The sequence below is a fragment of the Trachypithecus francoisi genome, unplaced genomic scaffold, assembly GCF_009764315.1.
Source record: "Trachypithecus francoisi isolate TF-2019V2 unplaced genomic scaffold, Tfra_2.0 Lachesis_group16, whole genome shotgun sequence".
Lineage (NCBI taxonomy): Eukaryota > Metazoa > Chordata > Mammalia > Primates > Cercopithecidae > Trachypithecus > Trachypithecus francoisi.
The window spans coordinates 95,669,732-95,695,056 of NW_022681461.1; the positions used below are offsets into that span (position 1 = coordinate 95,669,732).

General features: G+C 56.3%; 1 protein-coding gene across 5 annotated transcripts in view; it reads right to left on the reverse strand.

Moving 5' to 3' along the window:
- Nucleotides 1–25,325, reverse strand: part of RABL6 (RAB, member RAS oncogene family like 6) — a 32,599-nt gene that overhangs the window by 3,369 nt on the left and 3,905 nt on the right. For 3 of the 5 annotated variants that reach the window (XM_033238495.1, XM_033238497.1, XM_033238493.1), the window contains 8 exons: nucleotides 14,128–14,262; nucleotides 11,408–11,455; nucleotides 8,678–8,730; nucleotides 7,749–7,840; nucleotides 5,376–5,516; nucleotides 4,869–4,977; nucleotides 1,879–1,982; nucleotides 113–429 (listed from right to left, as the gene is read on the reverse strand). In XM_033238495.1, the coding sequence (XP_033094386.1) occupies nucleotides 113–429; nucleotides 1,879–1,982; nucleotides 4,869–4,977; nucleotides 5,376–5,516; nucleotides 7,749–7,840; nucleotides 8,678–8,730; nucleotides 11,408–11,455; nucleotides 14,128–14,262 (999 nt within the window). The remainder of the gene's footprint in view (nucleotides 1–112; nucleotides 430–1,878; nucleotides 1,983–4,868; nucleotides 4,978–5,375; nucleotides 5,517–7,748; nucleotides 7,841–8,677; nucleotides 8,731–11,407; nucleotides 11,456–14,127; nucleotides 14,263–25,325) is intronic. The other 2 variants (XM_033238496.1, XM_033238494.1) reach the window with 1 other exon arrangement.

Consider the following 25,325-nt stretch of genomic DNA (forward strand, 5'->3'; position numbering starts at 1 on the left):
GAAAGGACTGGGACAAGCAGAAAGAAGTACGGAGCGCTCCAAGACCCAGAGCCTCACCTGTGAGGGCGTGGGGGACTGGGACCAGTTTGGGAGGGGCAGCTCCAGGGCCTACCTGGAGGTGGAGGGGCTGCCTCAGCGGCAGGTGACGTCCCAAACAGCCTAGAGATGATGCTGCGCCGCGGGGCGGGGGCGGAGGGGCACGCAGGTGGGGGCAGGGCCTCTGAGGGTGGTGCAGGGGGCACAGAGGATGGTGGGGCGGCATTGAGGGGCAGCTGTGGGGCGGGCTGGGGTGTGCTGGGGCTGGAGCTCCCCGTGGACACAGCGCCTGGAGGCACCACCGGTGACTGGGAGCCTGAGGATGGGCTCTGCCCGTTGGCCACCAGTGGGGATGCATGACCGCGGCTGCGAGCCTCCATCATCTCCAGGAAGCTGGAAGGCAGAAGGCAGGTGAGAAGCCTGGCTCCCCTGCCTCTCACTGAGGCCCTCAGGCTGCTGCGGATAGGGCAGGGAAGAGCCACCGTGTTCTGGGCCACCAGCCCCACCCACTTCCAAGAGCAACAGCGCTGGCCGGGCAGGGGCTCACGCCTGTCATCCCAGCACTGTGGGAGGCCGAGGCAGGCAGATCACAAGGTCAGGAGATCGAGACCATCCTGGCTAACACAGGGAAACCCCGTCTCTACTAAAAATACAAAAAAATTAGCCAGGCGTAGTGGCGGGCGCCTGTAGCCTCAGCTACTTGGGAGGCTGAGGCAGGAGAATGGCGTGAACCTGGGAGGCAGAGCTTGCAGTGAGCCGAGATCATGCCACTGCACTCCAGCCTGGGCAACAGAGCAAGACCCTGTCTCAGAAAAAGAGCAGCAGCACCGAAGGGCAGCGACAGCAGGCACCAGTGTGCCTGTGTTCAGCTCCCCGAAAGTCATTTCGGATCTGTTCTGAGGCACAGCCTTTGGGGGCTCCATGCAGAGGTGGCCAGATGGCAGCAAGTGGACCTTCCCGTGAGGGGGGGTTTCTGGGAAGAGGAGGGGGCTGGGGCTTGGTGGAGCACGTGTGGCCATCGCAGCATCCAGCTGACCCAACTCTCAGTCCCAGGAAATGCCAGGATTGGTTCAACAGAGAAGCGCCCATGCGGGGGGCCATTCTGGGAGCCGGAAGCCATGGCTCCCTCTCCAGGCATCAAACTGCCTTCCCTCTCAGTCTCTTGCTGTGTCTCAACCAACGGCCAGATCCGAGGTGACCTACAGGGCTCTCCCTCTGGAAAGAGAGACCTGCTGGGGGGCCTCAGGAAGGTCGCTGATCCCGTGGTCCCTGCCTGGGTCCCAGGGGAAGCACCAAGCCCCCACCTGTGCAGGAGCCTGAGGCAGAGAACGGGCCAGCTGTCCCACTGCCCGCAACCCTTGGGGCTGCGCGTGCTGCCCAGGCCCACTCAGGAGGATGCTCTGAGCCACCCTCTGCTATCAAGGACCAGAGACCTCCATGTCCTGGTCCGTATGCCTCTTCAGCACAGGGAGCTTCCCAAAGTCAAGGAGCTGACCAGAAAGCACACCCCATGCTGGCATCAATGTGGGAAGCTACGCCCCTGATCAGCAGGCAGCCCCAGCAGGGCTCCACCAGCATCAGCACCTGGCCACGCTCAACAGTGCTCAGAGCGGCAGGCACGGCATGACCTGCATGAGGAGTCCATGCCAGGTGTGACTGTGAGGGGGCTGCTGGGGGCAATGCCAACCTGAGCCCTCCTCCACCTGTGCCCCAAGATGACTAATTTACCCCAAACGGGGGGCACTCCAAATGGGTTCCTCTCCTTGGTGCAGCCCATGGCCCGGCACCACGGCTGCGCCTGCAGCCCCCACACTGCCCCCACGGGCGGACGCAGTCACATACATGCCGTAGTTCTGGTCCTCCGTCTCCTGCTGCACCGACAGCTCCTCCAGTGTGGCGTCCATGTCCAGCTGGTTTGTCTCCAGCTGCCGCAGCAGCGTCTCCCTCTGCAGAAGGGGAGCACACAGGCCTGAGCAGGGGCCCTTCCTGCTGCGAGTGCCCCAGCCCGACAGCAGCTGAGTGCACAGGGGACGCCTCCTGCTGACTAAACCAGGAGATGCTGCAGGGATGGGTGCTCAGCAACTCAAGGAGCTCTGGGCTGGGCCTCATTGGAACCACAGAAGCCCACGATTCCTCTGCGGCGGCCGGCACGACACTTACAGACTGCCAGCATGGCTTAGGGGACAGCTCTGCCACAGGCATAAACCTCAAAGCACCCCCACCCACACACACCTCCAAGGGTGAAGAAGCCTCACCTTCACCTGGAAAACAAAGCCTCTCTGCTCCCCGCCGTGCACACCTCCTCTGGTGGCAGGACACAGCCCCGGTGCACGCATCACCACCGTCCCCACACCCACAAGCAGCTGGTTCTGGAGCAAACCGCTGCCCTCCTGACCTGGAGCCCTAGGCTGGTCTGAGGCCGGTCCGTGTTGCTGCTCACTTTAGATTCAAATTAAATACAAACACCAGAGCCTCACGAACTCCTGATCTCAGGTGAGCCACTACGCCTGGCCCCTTCTCTCTTTTTTAATGGAGATGGGGTCTCGCTATGTTGCCCAGACTGGTTTCGAATTCCTGAGCTCAAGTGATCCTCTCACCTTGGCCTCTGCTGAAATTACAGGCCTGAGCTACCTGCCTGGCCTCTTTTTTCTTTTTTTTAAATCAGCTTTTTCAGGTTGAAGAAATTTTTTTTTTTTTTAGAACAGGGTCTTGCTCGAACTCCTGGGATCAAGCTCTCCTCCCGCCTCTACCTCTCTAAGAGCTGAGATTATAGGCGTGAGCCACTGCACCCAGCCTGGAGGGGTTTTTAAAATAAAAATGTGGGCCGGGCGCGGTGGCTCACGCCTGCAATCCCAGCACGTTGGGAGGCCGAGGCAGGCGGATCACGAGGTCAGGAGATCGAGACCATCCTGGCTAACACGGTGAAACCCCGTCTCTACTAAAAATACAAAAAGTTAGCCAGGTGTTGTGGCGGGTGCCTGTAGTCACAGCTACTCGGGAGGCTGAGGCAGGAGAATGGCGTGAACCCGGGAGGCAGAGCTTGCAGTGAACCGAGATCATGCCACTGCACTCCAGCCTGGGTGACAGAGCAAGACTCTGTCTCAAAAAAATAAAAATAAAATAAAATAAATAAAAATGTGAGGCCGGGCACAGTGGCTCACACCTGTAATCCAGCACTTTGGGAGGCCAAGGCGGGCCGATCATGAGGTCAAGAGATCAAGACCATCCTGGCCAATATGGCGAAACCCCATCTCTACTAAAAATACAAAAATTAGCCGGGTGTGGTGGCACGTGCCTGTAATCCCAGCTACTTGGGAGGCTGAGGCAGAAGAATCGCTTGAACCCAGGAGGCGGAGGTTGCAGTGAGGTGAGATCGCACCACTGTACTCCAGCCTAAGTGACAGAGTGAGACTCCATCTCCCACCCCAAAAAAAGGGATATTAAAGTCAGTAAGGTCGCCGAAAATGGCTACAACAACAACAAAATGTGATCTTAACCAAATGTGTGAACTCTGGATCCTACTCTGGATACTGACTACATACCTGATGATTTGAAGAACTCTTTGAAATCTTTGGGAATTGTATTTTTTAAATTTGTTATTCTGGCTTATTTCTCCAAGAAATACCTGTGACTTTAATGTGCGGTATTACATTAGGTACTATGGTCAGGTTAAAAGAAACAACGGATTTTTTAGAGAAGTGTTTGAAATAGTTTTAGGTGACACAAAAGCCTGAAATTTGCTTCCAGGCCATCCAGGGGCAAGACAAAGAGGAAATGGGGTCCCGCTCCTGAGATGGGTGAGGACATCAGATCTGCTTGAGCACATCCATAGCAAAAGGAGAGTGACACACAGCTCAGCCCTACGCTTCCAGCTCAAGACTGTCCAGGGTCCCGTGCTCTCCCTGGGAGGCTCTGGAAGGGCTTGGAGAGCAAACCATTAGGGAATGGAGCAGCTGAGCAGTGGGGAGCCCTCCAAGGAGTAACCAACCCAGTGACGAGGGGACGGCTCTGCAGGAAGGACGGGCCTCCCCAGTAGCGCCAGCACCGCACAAGTCTGACTGCTGGCCTTCCTTCCCACCGAAACGTCCCCAGCAGCAGTCCCAGCCTGCAGGCATCCTCACTTCTTCTGACACCAGGAGGACAGCACAGCCCCTTCCCTGGGTAAGCCTGACATCCTTCTGGAGAAAGACCAAGGCTGCTACTGCTGCGGCTGGGCCCCAGGTCCCCCAGACCCAGTCAGGGCAGCCCAGGGCGAGGAGGTTCAAGCCTCGTCGTTTGCTGGGCTCCTTTGCAGCCACAGCTGGCCTAGCCCCTTGTTTCTACAAGGGAAATTGAGTTCAGTCCACAGACCAAAGTTGGTTCCCTGGTTTTGACACAAGCACCAGGGAAATGTGAGATGTGAACAGCGAGTACCTCGGTGGCTCACACCTGACATCCCAGCACTTTGGGAGACTGAGGTGGGAGGACTGCCTGAGCCCAGGAGTTTGAGGCTGCAGTGAGCCATGATTGCGCCACTGCACTCCAGCCTGGGCCACACAGCAAGACCTTATTTCAACAAACAAAAGCAACCAGAAACACTGGGGGAAACTGAGCAAGGGGTTTCCGCAGAGGTGGAGGGTCTCCTGGAACTGAGTCTAGCCCTCAGGATCCTGCACCCTCTGCCACCCAGAGCAGGAAGGCGCAGTAGAACATTGGGCCCTTGCCAGCAGCCAACCTCCGAGCAGGCCCACAGCTTTCTCAGGCATTAGGAGGGAGGCCCGTCGCTACGCAGGAGACGCCTGGAAAGAGGTAAGAGACCAGCATCCACTCCACCCCACACGGTGAGTGCTTACCTGAAGCTGCAAAAATGGGATATTGAAGAACTTATGAAGGTACTTTAGGCCAAAGCTGTTCTTCATGGAAGACTCAGCGTAGCGGAAGTAGGAGGAACCTGGAGGTCTGCTTTCAGGAAGGAAGAAAGATGCAAGAGAAAGACCCTTGCCCCGGTGCCAAGGACCACCGCTGGGCCCACGGCTGCCAGTCCGCACTGCCCTCCCTCCTCCTGCAGCCTCCTGAGGCCACAGGACCCTGCCGAGCCCTGCTAACCAGCTACGTTGAGTGCCTTCTGCAGGTGACCCCCACAGTGCCAGCACCTCACCCGGCACACAGTTCCCTGCACACAGTTCCTGGCAATGCCACTGGGGAGACCCAGGCTTCAGTGAGCCCCACACCGCGGCGTGACCTGACATTCCCCGGCCCCCGTGCTAACGCTACCCCTCCCCCGGCCTCGGCCTCAGCACCCTCCCCCACGCACCAGAGCACCAGGCAGGGTCCCTTGGCAGCAGGGCCACCGCACTCACCTGTCCAGGTTGTCGATGAAGTCACGCACGTCGTCCGGCAGGATGACTCGGTGCTCGCCCATGTCCCGGTAGTTCCCCAGCACGCACACTGGCACGTGGGTGGGCACTTTCGGAAGCTCCCGGAGAATATAATTGAAGGTCCTCAGGGAACAGGTGAGGACCTGGCTTAGTTTCAGCTCTGCGACGCCCTGTCCCTCCCTGGGAAGCTACTGTGTGCCCAGGCCTGAGGACGGTGGCTGCTTCTCATTTCCAACATCCCACCCACCACAAGCACGCCTCGAGCGTGCAGAGCAAGAGGGAAGTGCCTCGAGGGCCTTCGCACCCCTCCCAGCCTGCAGCCCCTGCCCATCCCTCTCCCTGAGGGACATACTTGACCGCACCCCACACTGGAACGCCCCTGCCTGTCCCTGCCTTCCCTCAGAGCGCCCCGTGTCCACATCCCTACAAGACCACCTCTGGCTTTGCCTGCGCCCACCCTCATCCCACACTGTCCTCTGTGCCCCTCGGCATGGACCCCGCGGCTGCTCGTCCAGGCTCCCTGCCCACCGGGGCGGCCAAGGACACCCTGGGGTGCCCCTGCTACTGCCGGTCAGGCGGCTGTGTGGAGAGCCTTGTCTTAAGCAGACATCTCCTGGCACGGATGGCAAGTCTCCAGAATCTGCCTGGCGTGGAGCTGCCAGTTTCTCAGCTGCACAGTTTTCCAAAAGGCTTGTGAAGAAATAACTAGCGCTTCGAGTGACAAAACTTCCCCACGACTGAGAGAAAGCCAACACAAGTGGGTGAAAAACGCAGCCTCCTAAGTTTGTAACTCTGTTTTCTTTCATTTGCACACAGTCATTTAAACTGGTCCCTCACCAAGGCCAGCCCAGGGGCACGACTGGTCCCAAGCAGGCAGCCCTCTGGTGTCTCCTGCCTCTCGCGGCTGTGAAGAGCCTGCGTGGCGCTTGAAGCCGCTGTCTGAGCCAGTGGTGTTTTCCATCCTTCATGCTGGGCAGCAGGGGCTCCAAAGCATTACTACCACAGGCATCACCCACCCAGGGTGGTGCTGCCAACAGGGTCTCCGGGCCCACAGGTGAGCGCCTTTGCCGCGTCTTCCCAGGCTGGCTCGAGTCTCGCTGTCCCTCCTGCCCACTCCTCACATGGTAGCCCAGGCGGATGCAGCTCCCTCCAGGCCGTTCCTGTGGCAGCAGTGGGAGGTGTCGTGGAGGCCACTCTGCGTCCACACTCAACTTCACTTGGGAAAAGCCACTTCCCACCCACCAGGCTAGCAGGCTGGCCTAGACAGGAGAGACCGGAGGGAGAGGAGCACCACTGCTCGCCCAGGTGAGGCTGGCGTGTGTGCACCCGAGCCGCACTCGTGCCCTGGGTGGGTCCACCAGCCCCGTGCGTAGTTCTCCTGCCATCCGTGTGCCACACCACCAAGGGCTCTCCCGAGGGTGCCTGCAGTCAGTCCTTGGCGGTGGTGCTGCAGGCCGGGAGGGCAGGCAGGGTTCCCAGCATTAGCAAAGGTTGGCAGGGGCCCAGGGCATGGCCGGCCAGGCGCTGCAAGCCGCCCTCAGGCCCGGGCTGCTGATGCGTGCTAAGTGTGCGGTCCCGTGACAGGCGGTGTGCTTAACCCTGGTGTGGGGGTCTTCCCAAGTAAGAGAAGCTGCTGACCAGGCCCCCAGGCCAGACCCACTGCTGGGAAGAGCAGATGCCTGGACGTGTGGAACGCGCTGCTCCTAGTGCTCCAGGCACCGGCTGTGGGTAGGAGGCCCGCGCCAGGAGGCTGGTCTCCACAAGGCCCTCGTTCTTCTAGGAGCCTTGCACCAAATGTGTGTCTGCAGCACCCCCACGCTGGGGCTCCAGTGCGTCCGGGGGGACACTGCACTCCTGAGGAGCTGAGTGGATCCCATGTGACTCCACACAGTGGCCTCTGGGTGCTTGCGCCTGGCCCCCCAGAGATGGTCTTGAGCGCCACTGCCCTTAGCAGATTTTGCTGTCATCTTCTTGCTAGAATGAATCTTGGCGTGGGTTCTCCTGGGTCATGGAAGACGGAGGTCTCGGGGAGCCCTCAACACAAGCAGCCACTTGCTTCTGCCAAATCTCAGATGGTTTTTCAGGAAGAATAGTGGGGCTATGGAAGGTACATGCCTTGCCCCAGACACCTTTTGCAGCTGGTCGCGCCAACCCGCCCCATATGCACAGACATAGCTGTTGCCTAGTCCAACATCCAGGCCACTGCTCCTCGTGGCTGAGCTGCCACAGCTGCCCAGCAAGAGTCCCTGGGCCCTGTAGAACGATGCCCCTCTAACCATTATCTGCTGCAGAGAGGGCGCCCAAGGGGCTAGGGGGTGAGAGTCACAGGCGGCCGCCCCGCCAGCTCCCGCTTACCACTGCTTGGTGATGTCAAACATCATGACCACACCGTTGCAGCTCTTGTACACGTCCAGGAACTCGGCATCCAGGGCCATGTCGGACTCCGCCTGGGGACGGGAGGGAACAGGCATGAGACTGGCCCAGGATGGGCCCCACCCATGTGGCCCACAGTCCTGGACAAGGCTGGATAGTTTTCTAATCTGAAAAGGTCACAGGCAGCTCCATTTGGAAACGACATGCTGGAGAGATGGGACAGCTAAACACAGGTTTGCCCCAAAGGGTCTGACAGTCAACCCCAGCCCCGCGGGCAGCTCCCTGAACAAGCCCCTACCCAGGACCTCACACTGATCACAGCAGTGTCTGCCCCAGGCCTCACGGATGACCAAACCACCACTCAAAAAGAGAGGCAGGTGCTGGACTACCAGCGCCCTCGGCTAGATGTGCATTCCGGAAGGTTCCAGTGCCCACAAACAGGGCTGGCTGCAGTGCTGTGGGCAGCCACTCCACCCCACGCCCTAAAGGTAGTGGGATGCACTGCACGGAGGGTGGAGGCCCCGGGTGCGTCAGGCTCAGGTTGGGCTGGCCCCAGGTGGCCCGGGGAGAGAAGCACGCCACAACCACCACTGCAAGGTGTGTCCTGTGCTTCGAAGGGCCGAGCCCACTGTGACTGGGATAAAGGTTTGGCAAATTCACTTAAATACTTCTCAGGTCACTCAAATGCCAATAGGGGTCAGTCCAACATGATGTCTAGTACAGGTGAGCCAGCCACCCCCAAATGCAGCCATGGCAGTGAGGGGTTTCCGGAGCAGTTGGGAAGGCCAGCGGCCCCCGTGGCCACAGCATAACTGGGGTGCTTGGGGTCAAAGGCGTTGGAAGTGCTGGGCACCGGCTCACGCACCCCAGGGCCCTGAGCCACTGCTACCGGCCATGCACCGGGCACTCACCTCCTGGGGGTCGTTCTCCATCTTTAAGCCGTCGCCTCGCTTTTTGCATTTTCCTTATTTAAAAAACAAACAAAAATTACGAGGTGGAACCCCTGGGCCACAGGAGGAGCATGGGTCCCCCTTGGCCACTCAGCCCCCAGCTCTGGCGGGTGCCCTGCTCCACCACCCCAAGCAGCCTGCAGCGCGGGCACCCACGAACTCTGGAGCAGCGGGACCTGGGCAAGGCCCTGCTTTTGGCTTTGGGGGCAGGGCTGGGCTGGGCCTGGACAGAAGGTGCTAGGTAGGGCCCACGGGCTCAGCAGCTGCTGGCAGGCTGCGGTGGGATGGCCCACAGCCCTGCACCAGGAGGGTTTGCTGCTGAAGGAAGGATCTGCTCTCCAGCTCCCCCAAGTCCAGGGCGGGAGGAAGTACAAGGGATATGGTGGGAAAGTGCGGGGCCTCCCTCTGGGGTAAAAGTAGGGAGATGAGCGCACAGACTCTCAAGGCAACAACCAGCATGGGAGGAAAGGAGAGGAGGGCAGCTGTGTGGTGTCCACGATCTGGGTTCCCGAGCCTCCGCCATCAAGGTCACCATGGCTCTCCTGACCAATGAGGGGCCATGGCCCCCTCCCTCTATCTCCACAATGCTGACCGGAGGAGAAAGGGCTCCAGACCATCCTGGGAACTCTGGGGATCCTAGTCTTGAAGTCACGGACTGAGACGACAAACAAAACCCCTAAGAACAGATGGGGCTCATGTGTTTAAAACGCCACCTCCACTTTATTCCACAGCTTGTTTCTGAACTGCTCACCACGATGGGACCCGGTTGGGGGGTCAGCCCCTCCCTCACAAGGTACAGGAGACAGAACCAACCCAGAGCAGCCTGCCTAGTCTGGCCACAAAGGGCTCAGCAGAGACCCCAACACACACACAGCACAGCACTGCTGGCTGTCTGGGGCCTGTATCCAGGAAGGATGCCCACAGCCTAACCAGCAGCCCCCTGGGCTAGCCACTGAGGTGGGTCAGATCTACTCTGGGGAAAGCAGGCAGGGCTGGAGGGGAGCCGGGCCCTGGCTGTCCAGGCGGAGGTGAGGGATGTCGGCTCACCTTGAGGCTGCTCCATTCAGCCTCCCTCCTGGCAACCTGCCCCGTGCAGCCCCAGCTGAGCCTGATGGCCTCACCTTCCTCTTACCCTTGAGAACTCACCAGGTGACCATGAGGCCTCAACACCCTCCACTGCATTCCCCACTAGCCGCCCCGGCTGCTGTGGGCGGTGCTCACACCTTGCACAGCGGGCACGGAGTCAGGGTGGCGGTTGAAGGCATTCCAGGCCCCGTCATAGAGCTGGGGGGACCTTTCCCTCCCGAGGGGCCTTGGTTTAGGCTGAGTGAGACTCCCCGGTGGGTGCTAACAGGTGATGCAAGGGTACACATGCAACCCCAGAGGAAGCCCAGCACTGGGCCGGGCGGCCTCTGCACCCAAGGCCTCCACATCAGCCCCAGGCACGACAGGCCACCAGGAGGGGCCTGAGCAATGGAGGCCACACCCATCACAGTGCCCAGATACAAATCCCACTCTGGGCAACTCTGTCTACGGGAAGCCTGTGCCCGCTCCACACACGGGCAGAGCCAGGGAGCCACAGCCAGGGAGCCAGAGCTGGAGGGAGGCACAGGAAATCTCTGCAGCTCCAAAAGAGACCCTGCTCCGGATGGGGGAAGCATCCCAGGATGGGAGTCAGGGCAGCCCCGCCTGAGCCACCTGGGGGCCACAGGCAGATCTAATAGCTTCCCCTCACAGTGGGGACGGGGACAATGACGGGGCAGTGGGCGGCCACCTCTAACACCAGAGACCACGCAGAGCTCTGCAGAGACAGCATCTGGAACACCAGGTCAGCATGGGCCACACAGAGTCCAGCGCAGCATGGTGGGAGCCGCAGGGGCCCAGCACCCCTGCAGGAACTGCATGAGAACCCGTCTCTGACCCCCCATGGCCAAACCCACCCCAACAAAACACAGGTGGAGGAAAGGGAGCATGCGCCATCCAAACAGACACCATCACACAGAGACCGCGACCGCCTTTCCAGCGGAACCTCGTAACGAGGCCACAGCCAGGCCTGCGAGACTGGGGCGTGCATGTGGCCAGCCCTGCACACACCACACATGCCCACAGACCACGGGCCCCGGGGAGGGCTGTGAGCTCCACTCTGAGGACTTGAGGAACTCGTGACCTTGTGGCTGAGGAGGAGACCAACGATGTCGAGGACACCCCGGGGGCTGCTGCAGCCCTCCCATGGCTCCCAGAGTGCGGGTCTGTGTGGCTGGGGATCCCTGGCGGGCACACATCCCTCTAGACAGCCTGTCTCCGGAGCGCAGGAACTGGGTCCTCGGCTGTGGGCATGGGGCCACCTGGTGCTGAATTGCTCTGCCAGGCAGTGCAGGAAGGCTCCCAAAATAGCACCCCAGGCCTTGGGGCTCAAAGCACACCCCCGGCCGCACCTGCCACCGCCGTGCATGCCGTCACTCAGAGGCGGGAAGGATGCTAACTAAAGCAGCAAAGCATGTGGTGCCACAGGAGGGCTGTGCTGTGCCGCGGGGTCACCACTGGATGTGGAGGGAAGCAGAGCAGCAAGACCCTGGGCACTGTCTGCGAGGACAGTGGGTGATGCATGGGCACCGGGGGAAAGAAAGGAAGCCTCTCTGCACAGAGCACACAGTCCCAGAGAGAAGCAGACACAGAACAGAGACACCTCACCTTTGTCCACCACATCCCAGACTTCAACCTTCACGATGTCATCCGTGGCTGAAACAGGGAGAATCCTAAGATTAGTGCCCAACATGAAGTTCCCAGAGTGGCACAAAGCGGTCAAGCTGGTGTGGTTGTCTGTGCGCCACAGGCACCAGCTCCCACCAGGACTTCTGAGTGTCCAGAAGCCCAGGATGTGCCCTCCCAAGATGACCACACAGCGGCTCCTTCAGGCCTTCGCTCAGACATGGCTTCAGCGACAAACTGAACGCACGGTATCTCCCTCCGCAGCCCCAGTCCTGGGCACCGCCCCTCCCTCCCCGGCCCCGAATCTGGGCACAGCCCCTTCCTCCCGGGCCCCGATCCTGGGCACAGCCCCTCCCTCCCCGGCTCCGATCCTGGGCACGGCCCCTCCCTCCCGGGCCCCGATCCTGAGCATGGCCCCCTCCCTCCCAGGCCCCTATCCTGGGCACAGCCCCCTCCCTCCCGGGCCCTGATCCTGGGCACGGCCCCTCCCTCCTCGGCGCCGATCCTGGGCACGGCCCCTCCCTCCTCGGCGCCGATCCTGGGCACGGCTCCCTACCTTCTCGGCCCCGATCCTGGGCACAGGCCCCTCCCTCCCGGGCCCCGATCCTGAGCACGGCCCCCTCCCTCCCCAGCCCCAATCCTGGGCACGGCCCCCTCCCTCCCCGGCCCCGATCCTGGGCACGGCCCCCTCACTCCTCGGCCCTGATCCTAAGCACGGCTCCTCCCTCCTGGGCCCTGATCCTGGGCACAGCTCCCTACCTCCTCGGCCCCGATCCTGGGCACGGCCCCTCCCTCCGGGCCCCGATCCTGGGCACAGCCCCCTCCCTCCTGGGCCCTGATCCTGAGCACGGCCCCCTCCCTCCCCGGCCCTGATGCTGGGCACAGCCCCCTCCCTCCTGGGCCCTGATCCTGGGCACGGCCCCCTCCCTCCCTGGCCCCAAACCTGGGTCCCTCCCTCCGGGGCCCTGATCCTGGGCACGGCCCCTCCCTCCGGGGCCCCGATCCTCAGCATACTGGAAGGTGACCCTCCTGGCTGCGTGGATGTCTTTGTTTTGCCCATAGTCTCCATGAGAGCAGGTGCGCTCCTGCTGACGGGTGTGAATGAACGGGCCCACCTGTGTCACCTTCTCCTGACCCTGTTTCTGCATCCAGTGACTGGCCTCTGGTTCACTTTGAGGGAGTGGGATGTAAGTAACCACTGAGGGTGGAGGCCGGACCCTCCCTTTGGAGCCACCTGACAGGCCCCAGGCCTGCCCCATGCTACACCATCACGGCTGGGCCTGCTGGTGCTGCCCACTCCTCCTGAGCACCCACGACTGTGCCCTATTGTGGGGCATGCTGGGGTCTGGGGGAGCGGATGGATGGAGCCTCCTGCCCACCCAAGGATTCCAAGGGGAAGGGAGAACCAGAGGGGAGAGGCACACCCAGGCCCCTCACACCACCAGGCATGTGCACACCAACCACATCCACGTAGCCTGAACAGAGGGGCATAAACGCTGCCATCAGCCTCACCCCAAACCAGGAAGAGAGTGCGGTGGCAGGTAGAGCTTCTGTGCGCTGGCCCTGTGGGCTCTGTGTCCTGTCAGCCCAGCACCACCCTCCCAGGCCCTAGAAAGCAGCAGATGCCCAGCAACTCCACGGCTGTTCTGCACAGCAGTCCAGGCATCAGCTGTCACCACGTGGCAGCTGAAACTCATCTTTGCCTCCCACTAGTAACCCACTAGGTTTTATTTTTTTTGCAGTGAAAAGGAATGGTATTTAAAACAGCCCTGGCTAAGCGCGGTGGCTCATGCCTGTAATCCCAGCGCTTTGGGAAACCAAGGCAGGTAAATCACATGGTCAGAGTTCAAGACCAGCCTAGCCAAGAGGGTGAAACCCGTCTCTACTAAAAAGATAAAAAATTAGCCCAGTGTGGTGGCAGACGCCTGTCCCAGCTACTCAGGAGGCTGAGGCAGAGAATTGCTTGAACCCAGTTCTAGTGAGCCGAGATCTCGCCACTGGACTCCAGCCTGGGCACCAGAGAGAGATTCTGTCTCAAAAATAAACAAAGAAAAAACAGACCAACCAACCAACAAACAAAAAACAGCCCCAAGGCTTTTTGCTGTCAGGATTCTGAACACACAGGGCAGCTGCTCTGCCTCCCACAGCACGAGCCTTGGAGCCACCACAGCTATCACCTCCCCCACCTTCCCGCATCTACCCAGGCCCCAGCACCCAACTGAGCCCCTGGAGAGGGGTCTATCCCACCATCCAGCCCACCTCACTGAATCTTTTAGTGACACAAACTTTTCGCAGCGGCAAGGCTCAAAGGTCTTATTACTGTTTCTGGTGGTAGAGAAGATGTGCGGCTGGGCCCAAGAAAAAATACCATGTGCACCAAGAGGGCACAGGCCAGGGAGTGCTCCTCGGAAGGCACCTCCTTTCAGTCCCCCAGGCGCCCACGTGCTCACCCACCTGCGGCCACTGTCGTCCCGAGCTGAGCCTCCCAGCTCAGCGGGGCTTCATGAAGCTCACTCAGGCAGCAGGGTGATCCACCCCAAAAGAGCCCCCAGAGTTCACTCCGGGACCCCCACGCAAGCAGGGTCCCTCACGGACAAGAACTCTTTGGGGAGACCCCCTCTGGGGAACGCATCTCCCAGGAACCAGGGCCAAGGAAGTGGAGGCCTGGAGCCCGAACCCCGCGAGGCGCCCGCCACACTCACTCTTGTAGCTCCAGTGGATGCTGGTGACCTGGATCTCCTGCGTGGGGATGTACTCCTCCACGAACGGCCGGCCTTGCAGGCGGTGCCACAGTGCTGTCTTGCCCGTGTTCCTGTCTCCCCGGATCACTATCTTCACTGGGGGTGCGAAGAGTAAAAAAAAGGCAAATCAAACGAACTGAATCCAAGTTGCAGCTTTAAGAGCAACTACAAAGAGAGCCGGTTCTGCTGCCACCTGTTTTATCTTTCTTGCCAGAGTCAGACCCAGGAGACCGGCAGGCAGGGGAGGAAGACCATGGGTGGGAACCATGGCGACGTCTGCCATCAGGAGGACACCTGGCGGCTCACAGAACATCGAAGGAGACCGGGGCCCAAGGGGCAGCTGGGGGTCCTCCTGGGCTGCTGGAGGCCACAACCCGGGTCAGGCTTTCTACTTGGAGGACATGGTTCTGCCCTAGAGCCCACCCCTGGGAGCCCTGGGGACCCTCAGGGTCAGGGCCCGCCGCCTGCAGAGCTCGCCACAGCACCCCAGGCTTCCGCAGATTGCTCCTAACCAAGTTTTCTGCAGCCCTGGTGTCTTCAATGCACAATTCTGCAGAGCATGGGGCCTACATCCCAGCTCACGCACATGTGTGTGCCGGGTAGCCCCGGGCCTGGGCCTCCTTGCTCCAAGGCTGGGTTGGAGAGACTACTGCCCAGCTTGTTTTGAAAATGTGACCGGGGAGGGAGGGCAGATGGGAGGGGAGCGCGAGGTTAGCAAAGGCAGGAGGTGGCTCAGAATGGGTGGAGATAGGGATGGACCTGGCACCTGACTGGACTAAGAACAGACAGCCTGCGGAGGTCTTGGAAGAACAGGATGGAGAATGACCGAGAAGCTGTGTGGACGCAGCAGCCAGCAATGAGACAGCTGTCCTCGGACCTGGGCAGACCCCGAGACCTTCTCAGACAGGTCTCGGTGAACCCACCACAGGCACGGGGGAGAGCAGAAGCCCTGGCCGTCCTCCGCGTTTCCATGAGGGGCGAGCCAGGGAAGGTGTCGGGAAGGGAGCCGGGTGGCGGGGAGCAGAGGAAACCGAGGAGCAGGTCTGCAGGCTCCTCCCACTTCCCCTCGTCTCAGGTCTCCCGCCGGCTGCCCGCATCTTCGGTCACGTCTGCAGGCTCCTGTCACTCTGGCAACTCCCCACCAGGTTTTCTGTCAGGGGGACCCCACGCTCCCAACACAGAGGGCGTCTGGCCTCGAAGCTCCGAGGGGCCCTGGGCTGTCCCTGTGGCCCACCCGGCTCCTCTCTCCTGGCCCAGTTCCCTCCTCCTACCTCAAGGCACCTGTTTCCACAATCATTTCTTTTCCCCTGAAGCTTATTCAGTTCCTCACCCATTCTAGGTAGCTCAAGGTACCAACTTGCAACACCTCTGGTCAGATTTCATGTGCCGGCCGCCCTGCGACAAAGCCACCAGAGGGGACCCGGGAGCCCTCAGGGCCACGGTGGCGGCCGCACACGCCGGGGGAAGCCAGGTGGCTCCGCGCTCCCCCTGGCCGAGCCCGCCCCGTGCAAGGCGGGGCCCTGTTCCCCTCCCTCCCCCGCGGAGGACTTGGAGACAGAGGCCGCCCGCAGCGTCCCCAGCCCGGCGGCCCAGCCTGTGGCGAGCACAGCAGCCCCAAGCGGAGCCGCAGGCGCTCGGCGCAGCCGGGAGGGAGTCAGAGCCCGCCCCCCCGCCCCCCACCCCCCCCCCCGAGACCGGCAGCGGCGCCCTCCCTCCTCCGTCCCGAGGCAGGAACCCGGGCGCGGCCCACAGCTCTGGGCTCAGCTTGGCGGCTGCCGTCCCCACATGAGCAGCAGCCCAGGGTAACAGGGACTGCCCGGGCCGCGCACGCACAGCCTCGCTGGGCCCGCGAGAGAACGGCAGCGCCATCCACGTCCGTCCCGCGGCCTGAGCGGCGGCCCACTGGCTGTGCTTTCCGGTGCTTCCACATGCGGTGGTCCCGTCTCCGGTCTTTCCCGGGGGTGGGGCGTTAGCAACGCGGAGAGCTGAGACGTCCCAGCGACCGCCCGTCTTCCCGCGGCCAGAACCAACGCTCTCACGTCCCCGGGTCCCGGCGTCTTGGCTCCTCAACCCTACGCATCAGAAAATCCCCTCCCTTCATTTTGTAAAACTGGCACATGCTCTTTGTAAGGAACAAGGTAGACAAGCGCAAAAATTCATGTGAACAAAACCTCCCAACGCCACCGCCGGAAACCTGCTCTCATGAACGTGCGGAGCTCATTCCAGGCATCTGGGCCGTTTTGCTTCTCCAGAACGTCGGAGTTAGGGGTCGCACAGAATAATTTCTCTCGCTCAGCGATACGCACTTAAGGCTCCTGCAGGCCTCTCCACGGCTTGAGAACATCTGTTGAGGACTAAATAATGTTCCACCATCGGGATGCACGGAGTTTACCCATTCATCTAGTGAAGGACGTCTTTCTTGGCCGCACTTTTCTTTGAATTTCCATTGATATTTTTCTCTTTTCGTAATTTACATTATTTGAATACTGCAACACTCACACTCAGCCTCTATTTTTTTCATATCATTACCTGTCATTTTGCTGCGAGATTTTCCCTTTATTTTCTAAACCTTCCTTTGATTTTTGCTTTTCAAAAATGATTTGCTTTTCAAAAAAAATTTTTGCTATTTCAAAAATTGGCCAGGCACGGTGACTCACGCCTCTAATCCCAGCACTTTGGGAGGCCGAGGCGGGCGATCACCTGACATCAGGAGTTCCAGACCAGCCTGGCCAACATGGAGAAACCCTGTCTCTACTAAAAATACAAAATTACCCGGGCATGGTGGTGGGCACCTGTAATCCCAGCTACTCAGGAGGCTGAGACAGGAGAACTGCTTAACCCCAGGAGGTGGAGGTTGCAGTGAGCTGAGATTACAACACTGCATGCCAGCCTGGGCAAGAGAGCAAGACTCTGTCTCAAAAAAAAAAAAAAAAAAGTATTGTTTTTACAAACAGGGTCTCGCTGTCACCCAGGCTAGAGCCAGACCAGTGGCACGATCCTAGCTCACTGCAGCCTCAATCTCCTGGGCTCAAGTGATCCTCCCACCTTAGCCTCCCAAGTAGCTTGGACTACAGACACCTGCCAGTTAGTTTTTTTTTTTTTTTTTTTTTTTTTTGAAGACGGAATCTCACTCTGTCGCACAGGCTGGAGTGCAGTGGTGTGATCTTGGCTCTCTGCAACCTCCACCTCCTGGATTCAAGTGATTCTCCCGCCTCAGCCTCCCAAGTAGCTGGGACTACAGGCACATGCTGTCATACCTCATTTTTTGTATTTTAGTAGAGACGGGGATTCACCATGTTGCCCAGGCTGGTCTCGAACTCCTGAGCTCAGGCAATCTGCCTGCCTTGCCCTCCCAAAGTGCTAGGATTACAGGTGTCAGTCACCGTGCCAGGCCTAGTTTTTTTTTTACTATGTTTTTCGTAGAGAGACGGGGTCTTGCTTTTTGTCCAAGCTGGTCTCGACCTCCTGGGCTCAAGCAATCCTCCTGCCTCAGCCTCCCAAAATGCTGGGATTACAGGTATAAGCCATGGCACCAGTGAGGATGCTCCACATTAATCTATGTTCCTTGAGCCTTTAGGTCCAGAGAATTTCTCTGAGTCTGCAGTAACCCTTCACATTTCCACCTGTTCTCTTTCATCTTGAAGTATATTCTGCATAGCATCACTGTAGCTGCGGCAGGTAGGACTATAGCTAGAGTGGCTTTCTTATGGTTAATGTTTACCTAGTGTCTTGTTTCCAACTCCTAACTTTCTTTTTTTTTTTTGAGGAGGAGTCTCTCTGTTGCCCAGGCTGGAGTGCAGTGGCCGGATCTCAGCTCACTGCAAGCTCCGCCTCCCAGGTTCCCGCCATTCTCCTGCCTCAGCCTCCGGAGTAGCTAGGACTACAGGCGCCCGCCACCTCGCCCGGCTAGTTTTTTGTATTTTTTTAGTAGAGATGGGGTTTCACCGTATTAGCCAGGATGGTCTCGATCTCCTGACCTCATGATCCACCCGTCTCGGCCTCCCAAAGTGCTGGGATTACAGGCTTGAGCCACCGCGCCCGGCCTCCAACTCCTAACTTTCAACCTTTCAACACCATTGTTTTGGATGTGTCTCTTATACACTACATAGCCAAATTAAAGAAAAAAATCCCTCGAATCTCACATTCTTTGGAGCTAGTGAGTTCTGTTTACTGACAACTGCTGCTGCCATGTTATTTTATGATTTTTAGTTCCTGCTCTGGTTCACTCGCACCTCCCCCAGCCTTCTATGCCTTTGATTAAAGCAGGAAAAGGTGGTTTTCAGAAAGTATTCTTTCTGCCTGGTATTTATTTGGAAGATTTGCAACCTGCTTCTACACTTTGAATGGTAACCTTAAATTTTCAATGCTCCATCTGCTGCAGTAAAGTCTGAAGTTAACACATCTCTTTCCTTTCTTAATAATAATAATACAGAGATCTCAATGCCTTGACTGTCCAGCTTCACCCTGGGCTGTGTTACTTCTGGTAGTTTCTTCTTTTCTATTCCGTATATAAATCATGATCACCACTGATTTAACATAACCAACACTGCTTTTCTTTTCTTTTGAGATGAAGTCTCACTCTGTTGCCCAAGGTGGAGTGCAGTGATGCAATCTCGGCTCACTGCAACCTCCACCTCCCGGGTTCAAGCGATTCTCCTGTCTCAGCCTCACAATTACCTGAGCCTACAGGTACACGCCACCACGCCCGGCTAATTTTTGTAATTTTTTTAGTAGAGATAGGCTCTCACTATGTTGGCCAGGCTGGTCTTGAACTCCTGACCTCGTGATCCACCTGCCTCAGCCTCCCAAAGTGTTGGGATTACAGGTGTGAGCCACCATGCCTGGCCCACCAAAGCTTATTTCACTTTCACCACATATTTACCAGTTTCTTTGTTTACCTTTGCTTTTTTTTTTTTTTTTTTGAGATGGAGTCTTGCTCTGTTGCCCAGGCTGGAGTGCAGTGGCGCGATCTCAGCTCATTCCAACTTCTATCTCCTCGGTTCAAGCGATTCTTGTGCATCAGCCTCCTGAGTAGCTGGGATTACAGGTGCCTGCCCTCACACCCAGCTAAGTTTTGTATTTTCAGTAGAGACAGGGTTTCATCATGTTGGCCAGGCTGGACTCAAACTCCTGACCTCAAGTGATCCATCTGCCTCGGCCTCCCACAGTGCTGGGATTAGAAGTGTGAGCCAGCACCCAGCCCTCTTTGCTTTTTGAATCCCACTCCTGTCTTTCAAGCTCAACTCCACCTCTCTGAAGAATAACCTTCAGTATTTATTTCTACAAGAGCCTTTGCACAGTGAGCCTCAAGCTTCGGCTGAAATGGAGCCAGTCACGTTGCTCTGAAGTGCTCATCAGGCAGAGACCTCAGCCCACATCGGCCCCCCCCACAGCCCGCGCCGGCCCCCCCTCAGCCCCCGGTTTGCTGTGAGCTGGTCGCCAGTTCACCACATGTTCCTCTCAGGGAAGTCTTTTTGTTTTGGTTGCATCTAAGATGTTTACTTTTTAATGTTTTGAAAATTTCCAATGATGTATCTAGCTGTGGATGTTTTTTAAACTCTGGACTTCTTGGGAGTTTCCTGTATTTCATGAACTCTGGAAAATCCTCAGTTTTCCCTTTCTCCTTTCCTGCTCTCTTCTCCTGGAACTTGTACTGGACATGGGTTGGCGTCGCCTCCTCCCTGGGCCGTACATCTCCTCCCGACACTGCTCCTCTCTTCAGCTGGGTTAGTGCTGCTTCTCCTGTCTGCTGACTGATTTAACTGTTAATGACTATGTTTTTCATTCCTAGAGGTTTTCATTCTCTTTGTTTCTTTTTCAAATTGTCTACTCATGGTTTTTTCTACTAATGTTTAATTTATAATTGACATAATAATTGCACATATTATGGGCATCAGTCTTGACTAGTCTTAAGGTTGCTTCCTTTTACGTCTTTATCAATTTTAATATACATTTGTTTTCTATTATCTTCAGATTTTGAGAATGAAGTGTCTTTTCTCTCCCTTGAAATGAAATTTACTCCTTTTAAAAGCTAATTACCCATATACACACCTACTATATAGCCACAAACTATTTTTTAAAAAAGCTAATTACAAGAAATCCTGCAACATCAGAAATAAAACAAGTAAAATAGTCTGGCTTAATTATTTTAAAAATTAACCCTTTTTTTTTTTTTTTTTTTGAGACGGAGTCTCACTGTCACCCAGGCTGGAGTGCAGTGGCGCAATCTTGGCTCACTGCAACGTCCACCTCCCAGGCTCCAGCAATTCTCCTGCCTCAGCCTCCTGAGTAAGTGGGATTACAGGCATGTGCTCACCACACCCAGCTAATTTCTGTTATTTTTAGTAGAGATGGGTTTTGCTATGTTAGCCAGACTGGTCTCAGACTCCTGACCTCAAGTGATCCACCCACCTCGGCCTCCCAAAGTGCTGGGATTACAGGAGTGAGGAACCATGCCCAGCTTAACCTCTACTTTTAAGTTAAAAAGTTAGGCTGGGTCGGGCGCGGTGGTTCACGCCTGTAATCCCAGCACTTTGGGAGGCCAAGGTGGGCGGATCATGAGGTCAGGCGATCGAGACCATCCTGATTAACACGGTGAAACCCCGTCTCTCCTAAAAATACAAAAAAATTAGCCAGGCGTGGTGGTGGGCACCTGTAGTCCCAGCTCCTCGGGAGGCTGAGGCAGGAGAATGGCGTGAACCTGGGAGGTGGAGCTTGCAGTGAGCTGAGATCCGGCCACCGCACTCCAGCCTGGGCCACAGAGCGAGACTCCATCTCAAAAAAAAAAAAAAAAAAAAAAAGTTAGGCTGGTTCAAGTGGCTCTCTCTTGTCATTCCAGCACTTTGGGAGGCCAAGGCAGGTGGATCGCTTGGGCCCAGGAGTTTGAGACCAGCCTGGGCAACGTGGTGAAACACTATCTGTACAAAAATTACAAAACTCAGCCGGGCATGGTTGTGTGCACCTGTAGTCCCAGCTACTCGGGAGGCTGACGTGCCAGGATTGCTTGAGCCAGAGGGGTGAAGGCTGCAGTGAGTCAAGACTGTGCCACTGCACTCCAGTTCGGGTGAAAGGGCAAGGTGTTATATCAAAAAAAAAAAAATCAAATCAACTTCAGAATCTTTTTTTTCTCCTGCTGGTCCCTTGATCTTGGGTTTTGTTTTCTTTTTTTTTCTGCTTAATTTCAGAATCTTAAATGTTGGCTGGAATAAGCTGACTAAGTGATTCACCCGGAAAACCTTTAGGATTCATATAAGAAACGCTAAGAAGCCCTGTACTTAACCTCATGGTAAACCTCCTCTTTTACTAAATGGGATGTGAGCACAATCTCTGTCCTAAGCCTCTTTTAGAAAATACCATGCAGAAAACACAGAGCTCGATTTGAGGCCCTGAGCCCTTCTTACCCTGATTCAATTTGACTCCTTCACTTTCCTGCAAAATATGGAATCATTTTCTTGCATTTCCATACCAAGAGGAGCTTATGATTTATCTCAGATGCACAAAGGTTTAACTCCTAAGCAGGCCCTCTCACGGTGCCAGCACATCTCCTACGGGGCCCACTACAAGGGCCCGGCCGCCTCCCCACCCTGACAGCCTGTGCTGCAGCTGGTATAGCCATGCCCTGCTTCTCTCCCACTCTGCACCCTGCAAAGATTTCCTATCCTCAGCCGCTTCAGACTACTTGGTGGCGAGGCAGGTAAAAACCAAGGTGACCTCAAGAAAATGGCTGCTCCCCCAAAGGAGGCAGAAGGAGGAAGTGAAGATGAGGAAATGTCAGAAGATGAAGAAGATGATGGCTGTGGAGAAGAGGCTGTCACACCTCAGGAGAAAGGCAAGAAGGCTGCTGCAACCCCAGCCAAGAAGGTGGCAGTTTCCCCAACAAAAAGGCTGCAGGTGCCACACCCACCAAGAAAGCAACTGTCACTCCAGGCAGAGCAGTCGCCACACGTGGCAAGAAGGAAGCCATACCAGGCAAAGCATTGGCAGCAGCTCCTGGCAAGAAGGGGGCACCCCAGCTGAGGGGGCAAAGAACAGCAAGAACACCAAGAAGGAAGACAGCGATGAGGAGGAGGATGACTCTGAACCAGCAGTGATGAAGGCAGCAGCGGGTGCCCCTGCCTCAGGGGATGACAACGAGGACGGTGAGGATGATGCTGAGGAAGATGGCTCTGAAGCAGCAGTTATGGAGACAGCAGCAGCCAAAGGAAAGAAAAGCTTCTACGAAAGCTGTTCCTGTGAAAGCCAGGAGGATGGCTGAGAATGAAGACGAAGAGGATGATGAGGACAAGGACGAGGGTGACGATGATGAATTGGATGAAGTGATGAAGATGACGAAGAGAAGGAAGTGTCTGTCAAAGAAACACCCGGAAAATGAAGGAAATGACCAAACAGCAGCTTCTGAAGCCAAGAAACAGAAAGTGGAAAGTGCAAAGCATAGAATCAACCGCGTCTTTTTTTTTTTTTTGAGACAGGGTCTCACTCTCTCGCCCAGGTTGGAGTGCAGCGGCACGATCTTGGCTCACTACAACCTTCACCTCCCAGGCTCAAGTGATTCTCCTGCCTTAGCTTCCCGAGTAGCTGGGATTACAGGCGGTTACCACTACCACCTGGCTACTTTTTGTATTTTTAGTAGAGACGTGATTTCACCATGTGGCCAGGCTAGAGCACCTTTCAATCTCTGTTGGAAACCTCCACTTTAACAAGTCTGTCCTGAGTTAGAAACTAGTATACACGGGCCAGGCCCAGTGGCTCACGCCTGGAATCCCAGCACTTTGGGCGGCCAAAGTGGGCGGATCACAAGGTCAGGAATTTGAGACCAGCCTGGCCAACATGGTGAAACCCCGTCTCTACTGAAAACACAAAACATTAGCTGGGCGTGGTGGCAGGCGCCTGTAGTCCCAGCTACTCAGGAGGCTGAGGCAGGAGAATGGCGTGAACCCGGAAGGCGGAGCTGAGATCGCGCCACTGCACTGCAGCCTGGGCGACAGAGCGAGACTCCATCTCAAAAAAAAAAAAAAAAAAAAGAAGTGTTTGAAGATGCTGTGGAGATCAGATTAGTTAGCAAGGATGGGAAGTGTAAAGGGACTGCTTATACGGAGGTTAAGACAGAAGGTGATGCAGAGAAAACTTCTGAAGAAACGCAGGGAACAGAGATTGATGGCCGATCTATTTCCCTGCGCTGTGATGGAGAGAAAGGTCAGAATCGAGACTCTACAGTGATGGAAAGAACAGCACTTGGAGTGGTGAATCAAAAACTCTGGTTTAAGCAACCTCTCCTACAGTGCAACAGAAGACACTCTTCAGGAAGTATCGGAGAAGGCAGCTTTTATGAAAATGCCTCAGAACCAAAAAGGCAAATCTAAAGGTGTGCATACATTGACAGAGTTTGCTTCACTTGAAGATGATAAAGCAGCTTTAAATTCCTATAATAAAAGGGAAATTGGGGGCAGAGCAAACAGGCTGGAGTTGCAAGGATCACCTATTGCCAGAAGCCGGCCGTCTAAAACTGTCTGTCAAAGATCTGACGACACCACTGAAGAGACTTCAGTCATTCGACAGCTTTGTTGGGCAAGGGTAGTCACCAACTAGGAAACCGGATGATCCAAAGGCTTTGGCTCTATAAATGTCTACAGTGAGGAGGATGCCAAAGCTGCCAAGGAGGCCACGGAAGATGGTGAAATTGAGGGAAGCAAAGTAACTTGGACTAGGCCAAACCTAAGGGCAAAGGTGGCTTTGGGGGTTGTGATGGAGCTAGAGGAGGCTTTGGAGGATGAGGTAGTGGCAGAAGCCGGGAAGGCTTTGGAGGGCGAGGCAGCTTCTGAGGACGCAGAGGTGACCACAAGCCACAAGTAAAGAAGACAAAGTTTGAACAGCTTCTGTCCCTCTGTCTTTCCTACTCCCATTTGAAAGAAAGGATGCTGGGGTTTTTACTCTGTTACCTGATCAATGACAGAGCCTTCTGGGGACATTCCAAGACTGTCTACAGTCCTGTGATCTCCTTGGAAATTCATATAGATAACATTTCAAGGGTAATACCTTCCTTGTTGGTTTTGACTGGATATTCATATAAACTTTTCTTTTTTTCTTTTTGTTTTTTAAGACGAAGTCTCACTCTGTCGCCCAGGCCGGAGTGCAGTGGTGCAATCTTCGCTTGTGGCAACCTCCGCCTCCTGGGTTCAAGTGATTCTCCTGCCTCAGTCTCCCGAGTAGCTGGAGATTATAGGCATGCGCCACCACGCCCGGCTAATTTTGCACTTTTAGTAGAGATGAGTTTCATCATGTTGGCCAGGCTGGTCTTGAACTCCTAACTTCATGTAATCCGCCTGCCTCAGCCTCCCAAAGTGCTGGGATTACAGGTGTGAGCCACCGCGCTCGGCCTGCTAAGTCCCACTTCTAAATTCGCACCAATGTCTACTTGGAGAGGACTCTGGCTTTCGAGTTCCTGGGCCCGGCGGGTATCAGAGCTGCGCAATAATGCTCACTCAGGAGCAACGCCACAGAAAATTTCGGCACCAAATAAGCTGATATTTTGTGTCCAATCACAGTAGAAAGGGACAGACCAATTCAGGCAACAATCTTTCTTCCAAATAATTTCAAATAATTTTCCAAATAATTTTACATGCAAATAATTTCAAAATTGTGTAAACCAAAATTAAAATCCCAAGGCCTGCCAACCATCTGAATGGACTTCCTCTTCTAGGCCAGGGCCGTCCAAATTTCATCTGAAAGACTGGTTCAGGCCATTATGGGAAGAGGGGAGTCAGACATGCCTCATTATGGCCTCCTACCTTCTAGAATTCAGGAAAAGCTCACCAGCATTTAACATCAACGCTGACTGTAAGTCTGATAAGAAACAGAATCTGGCTGGGCGCAGTGGCTCACACTTGTAATCCCAGCACTTTGGGAGGCCAGGGGGTTCAGATTGCTTGAGCAGAGGGGTTTGAGCCCAGCTGGGCAACGTGGTGAAACCCTGTCTCTCTGAAAAATACCAAAATTAGCTGGGTGTGGCGGTGCAAATTTGTTTTTTTTTTTTTGAGACAGGGTCTGACTCTGTCACCCAGACTGGAGTGCCGTCGTGGTGCAATCTCGGCTTGCTATAACCTCCGCCTCTTGGGCTTAAGTGATTCTCCCGCCTCAGCCTCCTGAGTAGCTGGGATTACAGG